Source organism: Wolffia australiana, chromosome 9 (assembly GCF_029677425.1).
Source record: "Wolffia australiana isolate 7733 chromosome 9, ASM2967742v1".
Lineage (NCBI taxonomy): Eukaryota > Viridiplantae > Streptophyta > Magnoliopsida > Alismatales > Araceae > Wolffia > Wolffia australiana.
The window spans coordinates 15,661,308-15,683,807 of NC_135843.1; the positions used below are offsets into that span (position 1 = coordinate 15,661,308).

Consider the following 22,500-nt stretch of genomic DNA (forward strand, 5'->3'; position numbering starts at 1 on the left):
CTCTAATTTCCCGTCTTTCAGCATTTTTTTTATCCCCCTCATAGCTTTAGTGCGAATTAATGGGACTACATTGAATAGGACCGCTTTATTTTTTCCTTATGACGCGTGGCTGCAAGAAGGGGCCTTATCGGACAGTGCTTCTTTTCATTGGTTGGTAATGCAAGTGTGTTATAATATCCCCTAGTCTCTTAACGGAGCCAAAGGCAGAAAATTAAATGCAGTCTGACACGATTGAAACTAGATGGTCATTTTCGAAATCACACGCCGATAAACTAAATCGCTACAAAAACATATTGGTTGACTTTATTTATTTTTTTGTGTGTAACCGGATTTCTATGCAGCATAAGATGCCCGATAATGATATTGTACATAGAGGATTAGCAGTAGACTTTGAGATAAGAAAAATGGAATGGGTTAAATTACTAGAATTAGAACAAAGGGCACGGAAGATTTTAATTCAGTTGAAATAATAAGTGAGTAAGAAAAAGCTTTCAGAACTGTATACAAGTCACATGGTATTGAAAATTACAATCTCAAAAAAAAAACTACTTCATCATCAATTTTTTTCTCCTGCCTGGTATGGTTCTAGTTTATCGTCTGAGTACAAGTTTTTTTTAGACATCTCGTGTATTTGCCCCACCAATTGAATAGATTACACGCAGTTTTAATGGTGCCAATTTATTCCATGTTCACTACCTCTGGCGGCACGAAGGTTCCTTAGACGCTGCCTCTTTTTATTGGTGGGTATGGCCAAGTGTCTTAGACGAGCCTACTTTTTCAAAGTATGTCAAAGGCTTCGATTCAATGCAACGTGAAAATATTCATGTAATTATTTTCTAAAGCCATTTTACTTTTGGCACTTACTATTTCCCGTAAACATAAATTGTTTGAAACAAAACGCAGCCAATAAGAAGTGTCAAACCGGAAAAGTAATAAATCATTGTAAATAAATATTGAACTCCTTGAACTCACCGGGTACTGACTCGTGAAAGTAGTTTTTATCCAAACGAAGATCAAATAATCATTTTTTTATCATATGCAACGGCTTGCGGAACAAAAGTATAACGTGCGGTAGGATTAGTTTAAGAAAAATAAGATTGCTAAACGGTACAGAAGCTGGCGACGTCTAAGCTCCAAACATCCTTTCCACCACGAGAGTAATCAAAATATCCTAAAAAGGGGACCACGCGCGTTAAATTGGTGATAACGAAAGAGTTGACACCGGAAAGATTATAACAATGATAAGATTGTTGACAACTCATCCCCTTTGGCGTGGACTCGAATATTTGCTTATAACTTTTCCCATGTTGCTACCAATTGGGACGCATCAGTTACCATCATATGCACGCCGGCAGAGAATGCGAGCGACGTTTACCTGCTCCGAAGGAAACTCCGTCCAGTTCTTATTCACAACTTGTTAACGCGCGTTATAATTCTCTTCGCCTGCGGGGGCAATATAAGGACAAGGGGCGTTCATGAAGACTGCAGATAAGTGATGGTCGCAAGAGCCCTTCGAAAAGGCTATCCGATGGCCCTCGGAAGGTATGTTGTCGCCGGGGTGGTCTTGCTTAATCTGCTATTTGTGAGTGCAGCGTCTGAGGAGCCAGAATTTCCACCGCGTCGTTTCCCTCCAGTCAAGCCTCCAGTACCGCGAAGACGCGTTTGGCCTCCACCGCCGTCGCCCCCACCTCCGCCTAACCCGTGCCCCGTTAATCTTGATGCATGTGCTCAGGTGCTGATTGCTGCGGACACCCAGACAGGGGTGCCGCCTGTAGAAGCCTGCTGCGTAAGCCTGGGAGAATTGCCCACCGGAGCTGCGCCAGGTTGCATCTGTGACGTTGCGAAGAGTAAATCAATCTCCAATCTGCTGTTCGCCTCCGCGGTTCTCATTGTCTGTGGCATTGAGCCGCCGGCAGACTTTGTGTGCGCTTAAGAGTCATCGGGCCGATTTCGCATCGACCGCGGGCGTCATGCTGCCACCCTCTTCCCTTCCGTCTTGTATCGTGTACAACAATTTCTAAACGAATAAGTTGAACACCCATGTGAATCCCCAAATAAAGCTCAGTGCACGGTGCATGATAAAGATAAAGCTCTTATCTCGCGCTGAATTCTGCCCGACGTGTATTGTGTTTAACATCCCACCTAATTAAAAGATATTATTCAAAAGATAAAGACATTTTTATCGGGCTATCCTATTCCGTTTCATTACATCGGGATGTATTTAGCCCCTTTATTGGCTCTCTATGCTATTTGAATGGTTAGTATTGCCAAGTATGCTTTGTAGCCAATATTTACTGTAACTCTAGAAATAACATGCTACGAGTAATGTTACACCCATTGCATAATTATTTCTTTTAGTCGTAAAAGTTATGACACAGAAGTGTTTGCTCAAAGAAAACTTTGCAACAATTTAATGACACAGCATATAAAATTATAATGCAGGTGAAAACGGAATCATCGCGTAAACTTCTTACAGTCAACAACTCATACATTGAGTTTAACTGTTCTGTTCTGTTTAACATGATTTTGATCCATTATAGGATGCCCACTCACAGCAAATGGCACAATACATATTAATCTCGACAGAATACAAAGTCATTCAAAAGAACTTTAACGGCTATAGGGTTTATATTGACTCAGAGTATTGGTTTGTAACAGTAGATCTATACCACTTTGGATACTGTACATCAACGCATGCCTTAAAAGGTGGTAATCTGGATCAAGGTTTAGGTCCTCAAAAAGTGTTTTGAAAAGTCCAAATCAGAAAGTTTCACAATTTGCATCTGTGCAACCGATTTAAGAGTATAATCCACTAACTTATTGTGCCTGTAACTTTTCTCCTGCCATGCCCAGAAGTTTACGACAGTAACTTCTCACTGTCTGCATTTTTTGGTTGAGCCATTTGTGTTTTGAGGGAAATAATAGATCAAAAAGGTTTCAGTGGACAATTTTAGTGCATGTTTCTGAGACGTGGCTGTATGAATATGCCTTAACTGGATGCTGCCTCTTTTCATTGGTCGTATTGCCAGCTGTGTGACAATACGCTGATTTTTTAAACCAATTCAAAGGCGTCAAATTAAATGTAACGTGACATTATTTATGTGAGTAGTTTCCATAGCCGTTTCGTTTCTGGCGCCCACAGTTTGCCCCTAATGGAAATATATATTTAGCTACAACAGTGGGAATAAACTTTTAGCCCGGAAGAGTAGCGAAGCCTCGTGTAAAACTAATAAAAGAATCATAAAATATGGGATGCTGATTTAAGGAAGTAAGTTTTATCTTACAATATTTGTATACGATACATAATAGAGAGATACTATGTTATTGACCAGTGGGTAACGGGTCTGCAAGATGTCCACGCTTTGACGAACCCAAGTCCCTGACAGTCCTAGCTCATATATGGTATGAAGTTTACCATATCTCAGATCGGAAAATACGAAATATGAGACATTAGAAATCCAACCTAAAATAATAGTGACGTAGGGTAAAACTGATGGGGGTCCTCTAAGGTCCAAACATTATCTCCGGCATGAAAGCTACGCAAAATATCCAACTATTGACACCACGCTCGGTAAATGCCGGATATGAAATAGTTGCCCCAGTAAATTTTCGTTAAATAATAGGATATTGACAACTCATCGCCGTTGGAATGAATAAGAAACTTAGTATATAAGTGTTCCCAACTCGCTGGCAACTTAGTCAATAATTGATACCACGCTCGGTAAATGTCGGATATGAAATAGTTATCCCATGAAATATTCTGAAAATAATAAGAATGTTGACAACTCGGCGCCATTAAAATGAAACAGAATTTTATTCTATAATTGTTCTCAGCTTGTTGGCAATTTGGAGGCATGACTTATCATCATATGACAGCTGGAAGTGAATGGGAAGGCGACGTTTCCCTGGTCTAAAGGAAACTCCGTCCAGTTTTCATAAACAACTAGTTAAACGGAAAACAGTTGATGGAAGGAACGGAAGAAGAGAACGCAAGAAGACTTGCTCGCTCACTCAGAAAGAGAGAGTCAACACAGTAGAAAAGGAAAGGAAGAATACTCCTCGTCTTGATTTATCTTTGGTCTACACGGGATTTATACAGCTCGTGTGGCTGCCACCGTGGCAGGCCGCTTTAGAATCCATCAGTATGAATCACCTGCATGTGATCATCTGAGCCGTCCGTTCCGAAGGAGGGAAAATATGCAAGTATCAAACGCGGAACAAAAAAATACGAATTCTTCCAACAATGTTCTTTTACATTACTTTCATCATTCTCCCCCGTAACCTTGAAGCGTAGTTACTTTCTCAACTGCCAGTCTTGTTCTTAGCTCAATGAACTTTTGGTTTCCCAGAGGCTTGGTAAAGAAATCTGCCAGCTGATCCTCTCTAGAAACATGCTATAACTCGAGCCATTTTTTTTCTAAACAGGATCTGATGAAATGAAATTTCGTGTCTGTGTTTCGATCAACTATGAAACACAGGATTTATGCACTTGGCAAGCAGCTGCAGAGACAACTATATACTCTGCTTCACATGATGATAGAGCCGCCGTTCTCTGCTTCTGTGATCCCCAACTGATAACTTATTGACCAAGAAAGAATGCCATACCTGTAATACGCTTTCGGTCATCTTTGTTACCTGCACGATCTCTGTCACTGTAATTCTTTAGCATCAGCTCACCTTCCCTTTTGTTATAGCACAGTTCAAGGTCCAGTGTGCCTTCGATATATCTGAGGATCCTTTTGACTGCTGCTAAGTGACTGGAGCTTGGAGGCTCTATGTATCTGCTCAGGAAACCCACAGAATAAGTCAGATCAGGTCGAGTGTGTGTGAGATACCTGAGGCTTCCAATGATGTCTCTGTACTGAGGTTAACTGAGTGGTGTGCCTTCCTCCCTTTTGAGCTTCAATCTGGACTCAATTGGAGTGACCGCTGGATGGCAATCCAGCATTTTGTTGCTCTCTAGTATTTTCACAGAGTATGCCTATGGCGCAAACTGATTTTTCTAGTCTCTTGGATGACCTTAATCCCAATATATGAACTTTGTAATCCGAGATCACTCGTATCAAAAGTGTCTCTCATCTCCTTCTTGAAAGCTTCAATGTGATGGTGTTTTAGTCCAGTCACAATCATGTGATGAACATATACTCCTACCAGCATGTGATGATCCAAAAATCTCATGTGAACTACATGTTCTTGAACACTTCGGATAATATCTTTTCAAATCAGAAATTTATCTTTGCGTACCAAGCGCATGGTGCTTGTGTGAGTCCATATAAAGCTTTCTTATGTTTCAGAACTTGTGATTATGTTCCCTCTCTAGATAAAACCTTCTATTTGCTTTACATAGACTTCACCCATTAGATCGTCATTCAGAAATGCTGATTTTACATCAAAATGATGCTTCTTCCATCCTCCATGAGCTGCTATACTTGTTAGGACTCCAATGATAGCATTCTAGCTTCAGAAGCAAATATTTCTTCAAAATAAATTCCTGGATGTTGAACGTACCCTTTTGCAGCTAACCTAGCTTTGTGCCTCAGTAATTCCCCAGATGGACTTCTCTTTATCTTGAAGACCCACTTCAGACCTATCGGTTCAGAGCCTTCTTTCAAAGGCACTAGTCTCCATGTTTGGTTTCCCTCAATGGCTGCGATCTCTTCCTCCATTGCCTTTCTCTATACTTGCTCCTCTTGTGCTCCTTGAAATGTAAAAGGCTCTTCTATGGAGACAAGCTGCAACATCTCAGGTGGGAGATCAATTCTTTCTAAATCTCTGTAAACTTGTCTGAGGTCTCTATACCTTCCAGGCATGGCGTCAATCTCAGTATGTCGTGGTTCTTCAGCAGACTCCAATATTGGAGTGTTATCTTTGACCCGAGCATCAAAATAGCTCTTAAAATAAACTGAGATTACAGCCTGCAGATTACCTCTTCTACTCAACATCGTTAGACTTTTTCTGTCCTAGCAACTTCCTCCTTGAAAATTCACATTTCTACTAATATGTATCTTTCTTGTATATGCCTTTGATCATAGCATTTATATGCTTTTGATCCCAACTCATAATTTTAAAAAACCATTGGTTTTCTTCTATCATCAAGTTTCCTGTGTCGTTCACTAAGAATCTTGACACGGACTAGGCATCCAAAGACTCGTAGGTAGCATATGCGAGGCTTTAATCCAGTCCAAATCAGGTACGGGGTAGCTCCATCAAGGCTTTTTGATGGTGATCTCTTCAGAAGATACACAACTGTGTTTACATCTTCTCCGCACAACTCATGTGGAAGCATTATACCTTTGAGCATACACCTTACCATTTACATAATGGTTCTGTTTCTTCTCTCGACAAGACCGTTCTGTTGAAGAGAGTATAGTGCAGACATTTGTGTTTTGATACCATTCTGGTCACAATAGGCCATAAATTCTCCAGATATGAATTCTCCTCCTCTGCCGGTTGTGAAATTTAAAATCTTTACATTCTTCTCAGTTTCAGCAATGCTCTAAATCATTTAAAAGCACCAAAAGCATCAGACTTTTCTTTTAGAAATGAAAGCCACATCAATCATGAGAAGTCATCAACAGATAGGAAAAAAAACTTATTACCTCCCCAAGTAGATGGAGTAATGGGTCCACATAGATCACCATGTATTAACTCCAATGGTCTACCGGCTCTAAACTGAGACACTACTAGAAATGAGGACCTCATGTGTTTTCCAGCTACACAATTTCGACAAAGATGATCAATGTACGTCAATCTTGGCATGCCTTCTACTGACTGTATATCTGACAAGGACTTTAAAGACTCAAAATTTAAATGTCCTAACCTTTCATGCGATAGCCAAGCAGTTGATTTTGAGTCGTCTGAAACCATGCATTTGAATGTGTAAAGGTTTAGTAGATACAAACGTGCCCTTGACTTCTTGAGCTTAGCTAGTTAGTTCACAATCCTATCGTAGATCGCCAGGCTACCAGCTTCCATCACCGTTCTGCAACCCTGCTCATCTGGCTGTCCAAAGCTCAAAATATTTGATTTCAAATTTGGAATGTAAAGACCATTACCCAGTGTCATGGTTCCTCCATCTTGATGCTGAAGATTGATGCGCCATTTTCCTTGGACTTTGACTTTAGATACATCACCAAACTTCGCTGTTCCTTGTTCAGATTCAGTAAATTCATGAAAAATTTCTTTACTTCTAGTCATATGAAAGCTGGCACCAGTGTTTGGGTACCACATTTCATTTTCAGCACGATGCTTGTCAATGCCTTGTAGCAAGTTATCTTCACCTTCTTCCTTGCCCGCCATTAAAAGGGCTGACTCGTTCTTCTACTCTTTGTCAACCAGATTTGCTCTTTGCTCCTTTTATGTTCTGCATTCACAAGCAAGATGCCCATACTTCCCACAGTTATAGCATTTTAATTTTGATTTATCGCGTGGTTTTTCATCTTCTTTAGTTCCACCACCTCTTGCAGACCTTCCTCGACCTCGTCCTCTTCCATGGCTTCATCCTCTTAAATGTCCAAGGTGTGATTCAACATTTGTCTTTTTCTTTGATTTTCCAAGGGCTTGTACCAAAGGAACCTGTTTTCTCTTCTTGTCTGGCGATCTCATAGCTTCTGTTCATGGATTCTTAATGACCCAGCAACCTTTTCAATGTTCAAAGAATCGATATCACCAAAATGCTCCATATAAGAGATCATATAGTCATACTTAGCTGGTGTTCCACGCAAGAGCTTGTCAATGATGCCCCCTTCATCTAGCTTCTTTCCCAAGGTTCGCATCTGATTCACCACCCTTGAGAGCTTTCCAGCAAATTCTGAGAGTAGTTCATCTTCACCCATGACCAGCAACTCAAATTACCTTTGGAGATATTGTATCCTTGCTTTCTTGACATGATCAGCTCCAATGTCTATGTTCCTCAGAGCTTCCCACATCTCTTTTGCAGTTTTCTTGTTATGAAATTGGGCATTTATATCATCAGCAAGCATGCAAGAACAGAGAGACCTTTTTGATGTTTTTCCCTTTCTACTACAGCACCGCTAATGGAGTCCTAGAGTCGATGGGCATCCAGCAACACCTCCATTCTCATTGAACAAAGAGGATAACTCATCTTCGTCAAAATGGAGAATGAAATCAGTGTTGACGACTCCGTAGCCTCTCTTGAATTTCTGACGGCGTTGGCTTCCTGGTCCACAAAGGCCCCGGATGCAAGCTGAGATGAGTTCTGCACTCTCATTGGCATATTCCCAAGCTTTCTTGATCCTCACCTCGGCTCTAATACCAACTGATGGTAAGAATGCAATAAGAGAACACAAGAAGCTTTTCTCGCTTACTCCAAAAGAGAAAGTCAACAAAGGGGGGAAAAAAGAATACTTCTCGTCTTGATTTATCCTTGGTCCACACAGGATTTCTACAGCTCATGTAACTGCCAGCGTATCAAGCCACTTAAGCATCGCTCAGTATGAATCACCTACATGTGATCATTTGAGCCATTTGTTCAGAAAGTGGGAAACCATAAGTAACAAACACGGAACAAAATAGCCAATTCTTCCTACAATCTTTTTGTAGTGTACTTCCAGAAACAACATACCAGCATGCACTGGCGATATAAAGAGAAGGGTAGACAGTTCATGAAAACTATAGATAAAGTGGTAGTCACAAAATCCCTCGGGAAAACGCTTTCGAATGGCCATCGGAAGCTACGTCGTCGCTGTTGTTGTGTTGCTTTCTCTGCTATTTGTGACCATAGTATCAGAGTAACCAGAATTCCCACTGCGTCATTTCCCCCATGTCAATCCTCTAGTATCTCAAAGATGTGTTTGGCCTCCACCGTCGTCGCCCCCACCTCTGCCTAACTCATGTCCCATTAATATTGATGCATGCGGTCAAGTGCTCGTCGTTGTGGACAGCATGGTAGGAGAGGCGCCTGTAGAGGATTGCTGTCTCCACCTTGGAGAATTGCCCAACGGAACCATGCCAGCTTGCATTTGTGACGTTGCGAAGAGTAAATCAATTTCCAATCTACAATTTGCCAATGCGGTTCTTATTATATGCGGCATTGAGCCGCCAATAGACTATGTGTGCACTTAAGAGTCATCGCGTCAACTTCATATCAGTGTGTGCGTCTTATTGTTAGCTGTGCCCTTTTTTCTGGTATGGATTGCTAAAGTTTTTGAATGAGTAAGTTGAACATTCATCGGCATTCCCAGATCAAATTTACGTATGACTAAAGTTTTAGACAAAATTAATCAAGGAGTATGCGATACGATACAAAGATAAAACTTTATTTTTTTACCCAATTTTTTATGACTTGCAAAGCGTTTCAGATTTTCATTGTTTTTTTTATTCATTTTGGGTTATCACTTTTTTACATTATATTTTTCAACAATTTTGAAATTATCACAAATCTATCATTTAAGAGGTCATAGTTCTAATATATACTTTACATGATTACAGTAGAGTATAAGTTTGATAAATGTTATAATGAAGAAATTAAATTTATTAGGTGCATAAGTGAACGAACAATATGCACTTATTTATTTAATTAATCTGCTTTTTCCATAATAAGTAAATAACAATTATTGTTATTGTCCTCCTACTTTAAATTGCCATATGTTGGGCTTTGAGGCCTGCTATGTCAGAGTAAGATAATTGCTAACGGAACAGCCCCATGTTGCATCTATGAGGTTGCGAAGAGTAATTCAATATCCAATCTTATGTTTGCCATCACGGTTCTTAGTATCTGTAGCATTGAGCCGCCGGTAGACTTTGTGTGTGCTTAAGCGAGATTTAGTAGATATTTTATCGACATCGAACGTTGTTTTGTTACCTATTGTCTTCTGTTTGTACATGAATAGTTTCAACATCCACCAGAATTCCAAAATAAAATTAACATATGGCTAATGTTTTTGCCAAAATAATGAAAAGAATCAACCATACAGGAAAATGATAAACCTTTTATGAAGAAAACTTTTTGACAAAACTTCTTGATGACTTGGACAGCTGGTCAGATATTCATAGGCTTTTTTATTTTTTAGTGGTAATTGTTTTTACATAGTAAATTTAACATTTTATAAATAATTATAAATATATACTTTGAAAGGTCATAGTTCTTACTATGGTAAATAAAGAGGGAGGGTGATATATTGATTACTTGAGTCCCTTCATTTTCCTTTACATGGCTGCCGTAAAATATAATTTTAATAAGTGATGCAGAAAAACATAAATGTATATGCTGCATAAGATAACCAGGAGTCACCCTTACTATTACGCTACCAAACCTTACATGAGATTTTCTCCTCATACGGCTCCTCGTTCAGTTCTTTGAAAGTTATTTGATGTTTTTCCTTGTTCAAAAATCTCGTTCCTTCTTCCCCTCCATCTCGAAGAGTAACTAACACCAATTCAGCCAATTTTCAGGTACCAATGGAGGTCCTTAAATGGGCCTAAAATTATTAAATGTTAAGGTGGAGAGGTTCACCACATGGTAATTACATAGTACGCTCTCCCCTTAACTGGCATAAAAAGCTTTAACAACTACTATGTAAAGGTACTCACATTAGATTCCATAAAAACCAAGCTAATATTTAGCAGCCATCTAAAAATATTATGTTTTTTGGTCTGAAATTAAGCTTAAATCAAGTTTTAAAAATCTTTCCTTTTTTGATGATGACATATTACTGGTAACGCAATACGCGGAACCATGGTAACCAAAAAAAACTGTATACAATATGACAGAATAGATTACAGAATGGACAGAGGTAGAGCAGTAAACGGGTTTTGAAAATGTATTTATATATATAACTAGCGCTGAACTGAAAATCAACTATGCGTACGTTCCATATCTTGAAGTTATCCTACCGATAATAGAAGGGTGCCAAATAATGTATTTCGATATATATTAGTTATATATAGATATAACTATTTATGAAATAAATTATAAAAACAGGCGTACATTTTAGGGTCATATGTTATAACTAATTATTTGTTACAGGCCTCAGCTGATCTAACCATGAAGATGTTTTATACCCAAGCTTGTAGAACTGTAGTATATTATAGACTGACAATGGAGACATAATCATGAGAATCACGCATGTACCTTGAACGATGGCACAATATCTTTCTAGATTTAACGTACTACATTAGGAAGATGCAATGATATATAAGAACATATATTATTTTGGCATATCATCTTAAAAATATTTTAGGATCTTTGGATGTGAATGGACAAAAAATAAATGGTATAATTCGTGCACTCTTATATATCCCAAATGTTTCATTTACTTTAACTATTAAAAGATAACATTTTGCACTCCAAGTTAGGCACCGCTATTAATTGTATTGATAATACACGATATGACATGATTTCCTGTTGCACAGAATAACGTCATCTATCTTACTCAGACTCAAGGCATTGGACTCATATAAAACTAGTCTTACAATCTTTCACATTCCTACAACAGACTAAAAAATCATATTAAACTAATCATTCAATTATTTTTATCCATAACATATGATGGTATTGAAAATAATATATTTATCAGCATGGGGTATAATTGTTCCTCTAAATACCTTAAATTTTGTCAAAAAATAACTTAATATTTATATAGATACATGTATCAACATATTGCAAGCATGATCGTGGAAAGAGTAATTCAATAAATCACCAACTGATGTTTAACTTGTCATACATTCTTATAATCTGGACATAGTAATATCTAGTGTCCACAAGACACATTGCACACTATCAAATAATGTCTGATGCGCCCCCCACTATCTCTAGTTTGGAGAAATGGTTTTGGAATTAAAATTGTTGGCTACTATAATGATAAGTAATATTGGAGATCTTGAGATAGGTCAATGTCCTTCATAAAGTAGGAGTGTTTTACGATGACTAAGTGGCGGATATGATGTGGTCCTCAAGCCAAATCAAAGGACCAGGTTTTTCTTACGCCCGTTAAATAAAATATGATATTGGAATTTTTAAATGAATAAAATATTGTTTACCTTTTTTTTGCTGAGTTGCCTCTAAGTTTTTATCATTTTAAATGCAAAAAGATATAAAGAATTGTTCAAGAGAAAAAAATACCTGTCTCAGCAACGGCAGAGTGCCAGTAGAGTTTTTACAATTTTAAATTGCAGAAAAAATATTATTTTTTATAACACTGGTTTGACCTGGTTAAAATTTGTTCGGCCTAGTTTGACCTAGCTCAAAATGGGTTGGGCCATTTCAGGCAGGTTTGGGACATAGCCAAAAAATTGGGTAACTCCTGAACGGTTACCCCTTCTGCTCCCAGCGTCCTTAACACTGTCATGCAACCAACAAGAGTGCACGACAGCCGCATCGAGGGGAGAAAACCAATTTTTTTTTAGATAAAACTTTTTTTTATTGGATTTGTTTTGGGTTTTGAAATGAAATATGAGGGAGGATCTAGGGAGAGATCGGATCAGATTATAGAGAGAGAAATAAATGAGTTTAGATGGAGAAAATTTGTTGAAGGTGTTTAAGATTAAGAGAGAAGATGAATAAGGATATTGAAGATGTTTGATAACGAATTTGGAAGTGCAAATAAAAGAGACTTTTTATAGAATTCTGAGGGGATGAATTATGGATATAGATGAAGGTATATAAACAGAGAAAGTAGGAAAATGCCTGTGTTGAATGAGATATTGATTTATTTCAAGAGTAAATGGATACATAATGTTGGGAGAATGGAAATCCACATTCCTAAGATCTCAATGTAAATTTAATGGCCCCTTGATACTGCCTCTCACTTATTGATCCTTATATTCCTTCAATATCATGCTTTTTTCAATGCAATCGAGAGTTGATATTGAGTGAAAACTTAAATAAACTTAAATCAAGCAACCTGGATTGAGCAACCTGGACTCTGAAAAAGCTTTGTCCCGCTAGCCACCCGCATGCCAGATCACATCCAAAATGTGGATACGTTTTGGAGAAAAATAGTATTTATACATAGGAGGAATAACTAAAATGCCCCCCTATGCATTTTCTACTCTCTTTCATTTCCATTTTGCCTCTTTTTTCCATTGGATGAGATCTTTGCCTTGTAATATCCAGCGTGTTTCTTTTGAACAGTGTTTGCAAACCCAATAGGTAGGTCTGGTTGTGGCTAGTCCACTCTGATTCTCGTTTAGAGTCCCATAACACCATTCTATCATTTCAGCAAATTTTAAGTATCAATGAGCCCCCCAAAAAATAATCTAACCCTTAAGAATTGTATCTTATCATTCAGGTAATTTTCTGCACATTTGGAACTAAACAATACTTATCAGTAGTTGAATGCTTAACTTCAAAGAAGTTGAGAAGTTAGTTAAAAATAACTATAATGTGCAAAATTTGAATTTATAACTACTGCATAGTTTGTTGTTAGTTCAAATGAGAACTTGATAAACTTTAAATGAATCAAACTAAGAACATCAAAAAACAAGTCAATACACATGAATTTATCATGTTATCACTAGTAGAAGTAGTATCCTTATGTTTCTGTTGGACATCCGACAAATCTACTCTTCTCCATTATGGGTTCTAGCTTTCTGATTTCTACGTCCACAAATGGGCAGGACATCCCCATAGTGTAGAGTACATCAAATCTGGTTTTATTTCTGCCCATATTTTATACGGTGTGGAAGTTACTGACTTTATAGATATTCAAGTATATGATGTGATGTTTCAAGTCCATATCCCCGATGAACGCTGATGATTTGAGAAGTTCATCATAGATTTTCCATGTCGAAAGAGGTTTGATTTCTCATGTCCAACACATCATTCGTTTGGGTTGTTTGTAGAGGAGTCAACTGCAATACGATTCAAGTATCCTTCATGTAGTTATTAAACTATACACCTCATTACTCTCCTCGTTCACATCGAAGTATTTTCATATTGTTTCCAGATTATTTCTCATCTTCATTCTTAAACTCCTTTAATATCTTAAAAGCTATGGATTTCTACTCCATTACGTATGCCTGTCCGTATCTAGAATGATGTAACATGATGCTGACGTGTTTGACTCGTGCTATATCACAGGGAAATATTGTAGATACGATGTAACTACGAGGTAAGATGCGTGAATGTATGCTGCAAAATACAACGAGAAGCTATTCGATATTCACCTAAACCGGGGGCATAAGCCAAGGAGTAACACGGGCGGTGATGAGCCCTGGTCAGGCTCCCAATAAACCATATCCTCAGCTTGAGTGCCAACGAAGTGGGGAGCGTATTACCGCTTGCCGGTGTCCACAGTCGTTGTGAGCTAAGCAACATAACACTGTCAATGAATGTCCTGTCGCAAGAGAAGACTAACCTATAATAATATATCCGAACCACTTTAGCAGAGGAGCCGGCGGCAATCAGTACTGAAAGGAGTAATGATACTGCAAAATAAGAGTAGTTAGGAGTGAACTTGTAAGGTAGAAGCTCCGTGCTCGGTTGAGAAGGAAGCACCGTAAAAGAAGTGAGGCAGAAGGGATACTAACACAATAGAGTATCAGGCGGTTTTCCAAGCAGGGGAATACCCGTGCAACAACGGCTCCGGTTGAGAGGAAGCTCCCACACTAATGCACTTCCACGGAATCGGTCGTTGTCAGATATTGATCCCAAAAAGAGATAGAACCACAGCACCCAACAGGTTCAATAATGGTGAAGAGCTGGCATCCGAAGTGAGAGAATACAGAACCGAGGGGGGGGGGGTTGAACATGCTATAGTTGTGCATTCACACTATTGAGGTCTGGAGGTTCGTTTGCGGTATAGTGCACTGTGCTGTTCGGATAACTAGACTGAAGCGCACGTCGCTGCACGTTGGTGGTTTGGAGGGGGACCGGATGTTGCGCGAAATATGCAGAGAGGTGGAGGTCGGGACTATCAATGCCAGGACCACTGATGGCAGGGGGAAAAGGCCCGATGCCCATTAAGGAGCACCTGTTAACCCCCTCATCCTCGGTCAACCCCGTGGCGACTGAACCTGCTGACTAGTCGTATGTGAATCACTGACCTGTTCTTGTCCTTTTTATCTTCACCAGCGTGCCTGGATCAAGCGCAAACCGTCGACGGTGCAGTTCAAAATAGAACAAAGATGATGATCTTGATGATAAGTTGCACACTAACTGGCTAGGGCGTGACTGGCTTGAGTTGAGGTATGGCGTAAGACTGCCTTGTCTCGGGTCGGTCTGTCGTTGAAAGTTGCACGACAGGAAACTGAGCTTGGCACCAAACGACACAGTGGGATGGCTATAGGAGAATGGTTGTGGAGGGGGGACGAGAGAGCGATGAAAGAGGCGGGGGAAGAGCGCGAGAATGAAACCCTAAAAAATAAACAAACTTCGAAGTGTTCTGGTTTTCAATGATAACTCCCTTCAAAATGAGCCTTCCCCTTCCCATTATAGTGAACGAGAAGGTAGGGGAGGGGTTAGAGGTGCCCTAGTGGGTCACCTTGGGGAGGAAGAGGACAGCTTGGTGGATTCCCTTCCCCTCTAGTGGGTGGAAAACTACAAAACATGACAAAATCCAAAAATAAAAAGGGAAGAAGAATGAGGTCATACACACGTAGGCAGAGGCCTCTCTACAATCCACGGTAATGTGTTGATGTGATGTGAAGACAAGAACCTGTAAAGATGAGAAAACAGCGTGAATACAAAAGAAACAATACGGTGTGGCAACGATTTAAACGTGGTAGTGGAGGTTTGGATTTTTCATGTCGGTTCTTGCTCCATGCTATGCCTGATGATTATTTGGGGCGGGTTTGACGAGGTGGTCCTTTATCATCATTTTGAGCAAGGAAGAACTCGGCTCAGACAAGTTAGATCCAACAATATCCTTGAATGGTTGGAGGAGCTCTGGCAGTAGTCAAAGAATATCCACCTCTGAGATCCACGTCTCGTCGCACGATGGTCGACCTTGCCAATGCAGAAGAAACTTCTAGCCCATATGCTCCCCCTGCAGCGTTAATTACTTCTTCTAGTACCGACTCCACATGCTCATGCCTTTATGGGATAGGACGGGAGGGGAGATATGGGGACTCTCTCTCTCATTACTATTAAGGTTCTAGGGGCTGTGAGGCTCAGTAATGGGTCGCATAGGATGGTACCAGATTAGGTTGCTAACATTGAAGGTGGAAGAAACCCCCCAATCTAGTGGGATACCCACAACATAGGCATTCTCATTAATCCACAAGCGATCGGGAAAGGCCCTGCGATACGAGCATGAAGCTTCGTAATGACCCTTGGAGAATATCTCTAGGGCCTCCACCTAACCCTGACTAGATCACCCTCCTTGTTATTAACTGACCTACGACCCACATCAGTTGTTACCTTGTACCTCTCGTTTTGTATGACGATGCGAGTATGAATGTCATGACGCATGTCCCTACTATGTCATGCAAATACGATTCCATATTATGATGTTCTAGGATTAGATCTGAGGGTTTACAAGGGAACTGGCCATGTACAATCTCAAACAGAGTGCATGCGGTGGTACGGTTCAAGGAGGACATAAAGGTGAACTCCATGCTAGGAAGGGTACGATCCCAGGGGCTGAGGTTTTTGCCCACGATAGAGTGGAGCAAATTTCCTAAACTCTGGTTCACTACCTCTATCTGTCCATCATACTACGGATGGTAGGCTGTAGAGAATTTAAGTTTCATGCCCATGAGGACCCCTAAGTTACTATAGAAATAACTAGTGAAGCGTATGTCATGGTCTAACACAATTGACTGTGGTACTCCATGTAGGCGGACAATCTCGCCGAAGAACAAGCACGCTACTCATGCGGAATCGAACGTCTTTGAACATGGTATAAAATGGGCCATCTTGCAGAATCTGTCAACGAGTACCATGATAGAGTTGTGTCTCCATGCGGTCTTCGGTAGGCCAAGCACAAAATCAATCATAACATCATCCTAAGGGTGTATCGGCATGGGTAATGGGCTATAGAGTCCCACATTCTGCTTGGCCATCTCGGCCTTGGGGCAGGTCAAACAGTGAGAGATGATCTTCCACACGTCCCTCTCGAAAGATGGCTAGTAAGATTGGTGTTCTAGAGACAGATGGTCTTGTTAACACCGAAGTGTCCGCTCAGGCCACCAGCATGCGTTTCCTATAGAAGAAAATCCCACAACGAGCTAGGGGGTACACAGAGCCTCTTCCCATAAAAGAGGTCACCATCAGATAAGTAATAATATTGATACTCAGCCCTTGAGCCATCACAACTTGCACTGACAATCTTCCAGAAGTGGGGACAATCGTCATAGTCCTGTGGGAGCTGTTCAAACCCCCAAACACCAGTCTTCATAAGGGTGACAACAGCTGGTCTTTGGCTAAGAGCATCACCGACAGCGTTATCTTTTCCTTTCTTGTGTCGGATGACAAATGTATAGCCCTGGAGATACATGATTCAACGAGCGTGCCAGTGACTAACCTTCTGCTGATCTTGCAAGTGTCATAGCGCGCTATGGTCAGAGAACAAGACAAATTCATTTGGTAAGAGATAATGGCACCGGTGGCAAAGTGACTACACTAGGGCGTAGAATTATCGGTCATACTTGTCATATCGACGTCTCGTGTCATTGAGTTTCTTGCTGAAATACTCTACAGAGTGCCCATCCTGACTAAGGACGTCACCGATTCCTACACATGAGGCGTCACACGCAACTTCAAACACTTTGTTGAAGTCACGTCGTCGTAGCAAGGGCGCTTTGGTCATGCGTCGCTTGACTTCTTCAAAGGCCTTGTCGGCCGCCTTCACCCACCCAGACTTGTCAAGTTCGATGGGATTAGTGATGGGGTCGGTGGCGTCGCTGAACTTTGGGACGAATCTTCTATAAAAAGTTGCTAAACCCATGAAACCCTGTACATCGTGAACGTCCTTGGGTTATGGCTACCACGTAATAGCTTCGATCTTGGCCGGATCAGTTCAGACTACCTCAGCAGATATGATAAAGGTGAGGAAGGAGACTACAATCATGAAGAAGCTACACTTCCTCGAGTAGGGTTAGAGTTTCAACCGTTGTAAAGCTGCTCACACTTCTCGTAAGTGTAGTAGGTGGACCACGTTGGAGCCACTAAAAACGAGGATGTCGTCAAAGTAGATGATGACTAATCGGCCGATGAACAGACATAGACATCATTTATCAATCGCTGGAACGTACTTGGGGCATTGGAGAGCCCAAATTGCATGACATTCCATTCGAATAAGCCATCCTTGATCTTGAAAGCCATTTTTCACTCATCTCTTGGTTGGATGCGGACCTGATGGTATTCGCTACGCAAGTGAATCTTCGAGAGTATAGTTGCACTGGCCATCTGGTCAAATAAGTCCTATACTCATGGTATGGTAAAATGATATTTCAACGTAATTTTTTTTATGGCACGTGAATTGCAACACATGCGCTAGGTGTCATCTTTCTTCGCCGCACGTAATGGTGGCACGGCACATGGATTGATACTTTCTAGAATAAGACGTTTGGCAATGAGCTCCTCTACTTGCCAATATAACTCCTCGTATTTTATCGGCTCCATCCGATGGTGTGCCAAGTTTGGAAGCGAGGATCCCTGTACTAGATCAACGGCATGCTGAATGCATCGCATGGATGGGAGCTCGTTAGGGAGCTCTTCGGGGAAGACATTCCCAAAATCGGACATGAGTTCTGCCAACTCGGCACATCAGGCGCGTTGGGCGCTCGTGGTGGTTTCTCCGAGGGAACATCCTAAGTGAGAGTGAAGCGTACGGGTAGGTCATCATGCTCGTGATCAAGTTCTCATCCAAATATACACTGTTGGCAATCAACGGGCCTTCCGGCTGGGAGCCAAGGTCGGGGCAGTCAGTACTAACAATGTTAACGCTCGTACAGGTGGATACCAAATTGATCGGCGCCCTCCATACATGAAGGAACACATGCTCAACCTTCTCGAAAGTTAGACATTGCAATTGTACATCCATGATCATCCTAGTACGATGCTGCCAATCTTCATGGGTAGGACGTCACATGGCACCTGCTCGTCCTAGGTGCTCAGCCTTAGTGGCACGTGGTACTGGGATCGTACAGGTAGGGTCGAGGCATCAATCCATGATACGCGATGTCTTAAAAAACTACATTGATGCAGCTCTTGCTATCTATGATGAGTTTGCATGTGCGTCCCCCGATCTTGACATAGATGTTGAAGATCGAGGTGCTACGTAGAAGATTCGGTGGCGTGGGTGGTTGATGTGTCCTCGTGGGCAGTAGCATGATTGCCGAAGTGGAATGTCATGATAATGCAACCCCCGATACTATCATGGGTTGGCGGGCCAATGGTGCCAGAGACGATGGTGTAGGGACCGTCGAGGTACTGACGGATGCCATGCTCGGGCCGAGCCATTGGACCCTCTGGACGTCAGGGTGGGTGGCGCCCTGCTGAATACCAAAGTTCACTATGGGTGAGGTGGGTGTCGGAACATTGGGAGCAATTTGTATGTACCCTAACGGTTCCTCATAGACCTCTTCTCAGGGCACTCTCCCGGGTAGGTGTCTACCTCGATGTCATCCTCTAGTGGCAGGTTGATTGAATTCCTGTTGTAGTCCATGTAAAGGAGTAAGGGGCAGTCGGACTGCCTATGCGGATATCCTATGCATTTGAAACACTAAAGTTGCTCGCGGGTCATGTTCGGGGCATGAGCTGTCGAGACGACATATGAGGTGACAGGGACCGCAATGATCATCATCGGCATGAAGGTGGTGTTCCTAGGAGTAGTGGGTACCCCTTTCATGTTACTCATGCTCGAGGGCGATCTGGTAGTAGTGTTCGCAGTGGTAGACATGGTACGGGTGGTTAGAGCCATTGCCAAACTTGTATCCTAGAAGCAGTACTCGTTACTCTCTACTATACTGTAGGTTTGTTCTACTCTCGTCGGGTTCTCTTCCAATACCCTATCGACTGATTTGGGACAAAGACCGTGCATGAATAGGGCGATCTGAATCTGTGGGCTATCAACAAAGGGGCGGGGCATGCAATATTTCTCGAAATCCTCAACGTAATCACATACCTTGCACCTCCCTTGCTCAAGATCCATCCACTTTAGGAGGAGTCGTACCATATAGAGCTTAGGGATATATTTATCCTTAAGCTTTCTAGACATCTCTTTCCAAGTGATCGATGGATGCACGTGTTGCATCACGATATCCTTTTCGTGCTTCAAAAATATCATGGCCTTACCCCCAAGTCGGGCATCGTCGTATGAGACGCAGAGGTCATGGTCCATACCGTACCATTTGAAGTAGCTTTCTAAGACCGACTCCTAGTCTATAAAATCCATTAAATTTTGTGTACCCTTGTAGATGGGAACCTCCGTTCAGACGCTTTTTTGAACCATGGCCCGGTGTGCTTCCCGTCTATGATCCCTATCATCCTCATCGTAGTGACGACGGGGCAGCTATTGTAGCTGAATATCCTAGGGCTCATAGGAATCTTGCCGCTCCGGTGTCGGTGCTGGAGTCGGGGCACGAGGAGCATGGTATTAATCTTGTGGGACCAGTGGTACGGGTGGTACGTCCATGACTCTTGTTGCTGGTGGTGTGGGGTGATGATATGGGTCATACAATGTTAGGGCCGAGTGGGGCGCCACGACCGAGTCTGCTGTTGGTTGAGTGGCGACGGGTGCCGAGCCAGTGTATGGATTGCGTGGCACATAGGTCGGCGCCGACGCTTACATCATGGTGTCGTGTAAGTCAGTGCTGGCGCGTAGGTTGGCACCATTGCGTACGTTAGTGCTGGCGCGTACATCAAGTGAAGTGGTCCTGGGGGCTGCGGGGCATCGTGTGGTAGTCTGGTTGACCGTAGGGTGGTGCATGAGTTGGCGCCTAACCGTATGGTGCCAGAATCGCCTGATGAGCCGGTGGCTATTACGGCTCCTAGTATGCCGGTGGTTGGCCCCGCGCGTACAGTGAGACGTAGGTATCACGACTGAGATACATGGTCGGGGCTGACTCGTAAGACGGGCCCTAAAAGTCATAGCAGGGTCCTCCCGGTTGATAGAGGACTATTGCAGATGTCTGCTCACGTGGTGGGAACCTCGACTCCCCGTAGTGTTGTGGCTAATCCTTGTAGTAATACTGGTCTTCATTCCATCATGGCGGGCGGGACTGGTTAGCCGCCGGTTGGCGTCATGGCGGTTGTCCCCGTAGTGTCTAACGTTGCTGATAGAGGCACATAGGCGTCTCGACCTTATAAGGTGGTGAGTCGAAGAGTGGCGAGGCCTTCGAACTATCTCTTGCTAGCTCCTTCTTGGGGCATTGGACGAAGTCATCCACGTGTGCTAGGGCGAGAGGGGGACATAGTGTCGGCAAAGGCGCCGTTGGTAGTGCGTCCTGTCCATGGTCGTCGGGCTGGGGCAGGGGGCACTCGGCATGGCCCGCTCGGGGAAGTGAGAGCCCCTAAGAAGGCTCTCTGTTGGCTCGACTCAATGCTTCAGACTCACTGTAGTTGGCAAGGGTTCATAAGGGAGGGCGAGTACGGGAACTTCAGGCAGATGATTGGGAACCATGGGTTTGTATTCGGGATCCTCCTCGTGAAATGAACCATCCACTATGGACCATAATTGGCCACGTGTTTGAACCATTCTATGGCCAGTCAAGTTGTAATCTAGGGTTCTTTATCTAAGATGATGCGATGGCGATGTGTATGTATGCAAGTGCGATGAATTTTGAAATATGAATGCATGCAAAAACAAGGGAAATAAAATACAGAAATTTTATTTTCCTGTTCTTCGGACGGATAGTGCTAAGCACAAAGCTTAGGATGATTGGCTCGGATACAAATATGATGTAACACGACTCCCCGGCGACCAAATTGTACTATACCACAGGGGAATATGGTAAATACCATGTAAGTTTGACCTAAGATGCATAAATGTATACTTCAAAATGCAACGAGAAGCCAGTAAATATTTACGTGACCGAGGGGGGCGTAAGCCAGGGAGCGACATGGTAATGACGAGCCCTTGTCAGGCTCCCAATAACTCCTATGTTCAGCTTGAGCTCTAACGAAGTGGGGAGCGTATTACCACCAGCTGGTGTCCACCATGATTGCGTGAAAACCAACCTAACATCGTCGATGAAAACCCTATTAGCAATAGATGGCTAACCTATAATAATATATCTAGACCCCTCGACCAGAGGAGCCATTGGCAATCAGTACTAAAAGGAGTGTTGATGCTGCAAAATAAGAGGAGTTAGGAGGGAAACTGTGGGGTAGAAGCTCCGTACTTGGTCAAGGAGGAAGCACCATAGCTAAAGTGAGGCGGAAGCGATACTAGCACAACAGAGTATCAGGCGGTTGTCCAAGCAGGGAAATGACTGTGACACAACAGCTCAGGTTGATAGGAAGCTCCCGCGCTAGTCCACTCCCACGAAATCAGCCGTCGTCGGATATTGATCCCAAATAGAGATAGAGCCACAGCTCTTGACAGATTCAATAACTATGAAGACCTGGCGTCCAGAGTGAGAGAAGAGAGAACC

At 42.2% G+C, this 22,500-nt stretch overlaps 1 protein-coding gene across 1 annotated transcript; it reads left to right on the forward strand.

The window, feature by feature from the left end:
- Window positions 1-1,495: 1,495 nt before the first annotated feature.
- On the forward strand, window positions 1,496-1,933 carry LOC144707419 (putative lipid-binding protein AIR1B). Its single transcript, XM_078580520.1, has one exon. It carries the CDS (start codon window positions 1,496-1,498, stop codon window positions 1,931-1,933), a length of 438 nt encoding a protein of 145 aa, XP_078436646.1.
- Window positions 1,934-22,500: the final 20,567 nt, after the last annotated feature.

Coding starts and splice junctions, on each gene's coding strand:
- LOC144707419 (XM_078580520.1), top strand. CDS start 1,496: ATGGTCGCAAGAGCCCTTCGAAAAGGCTATCCGATGGCCCTCGGAAGG.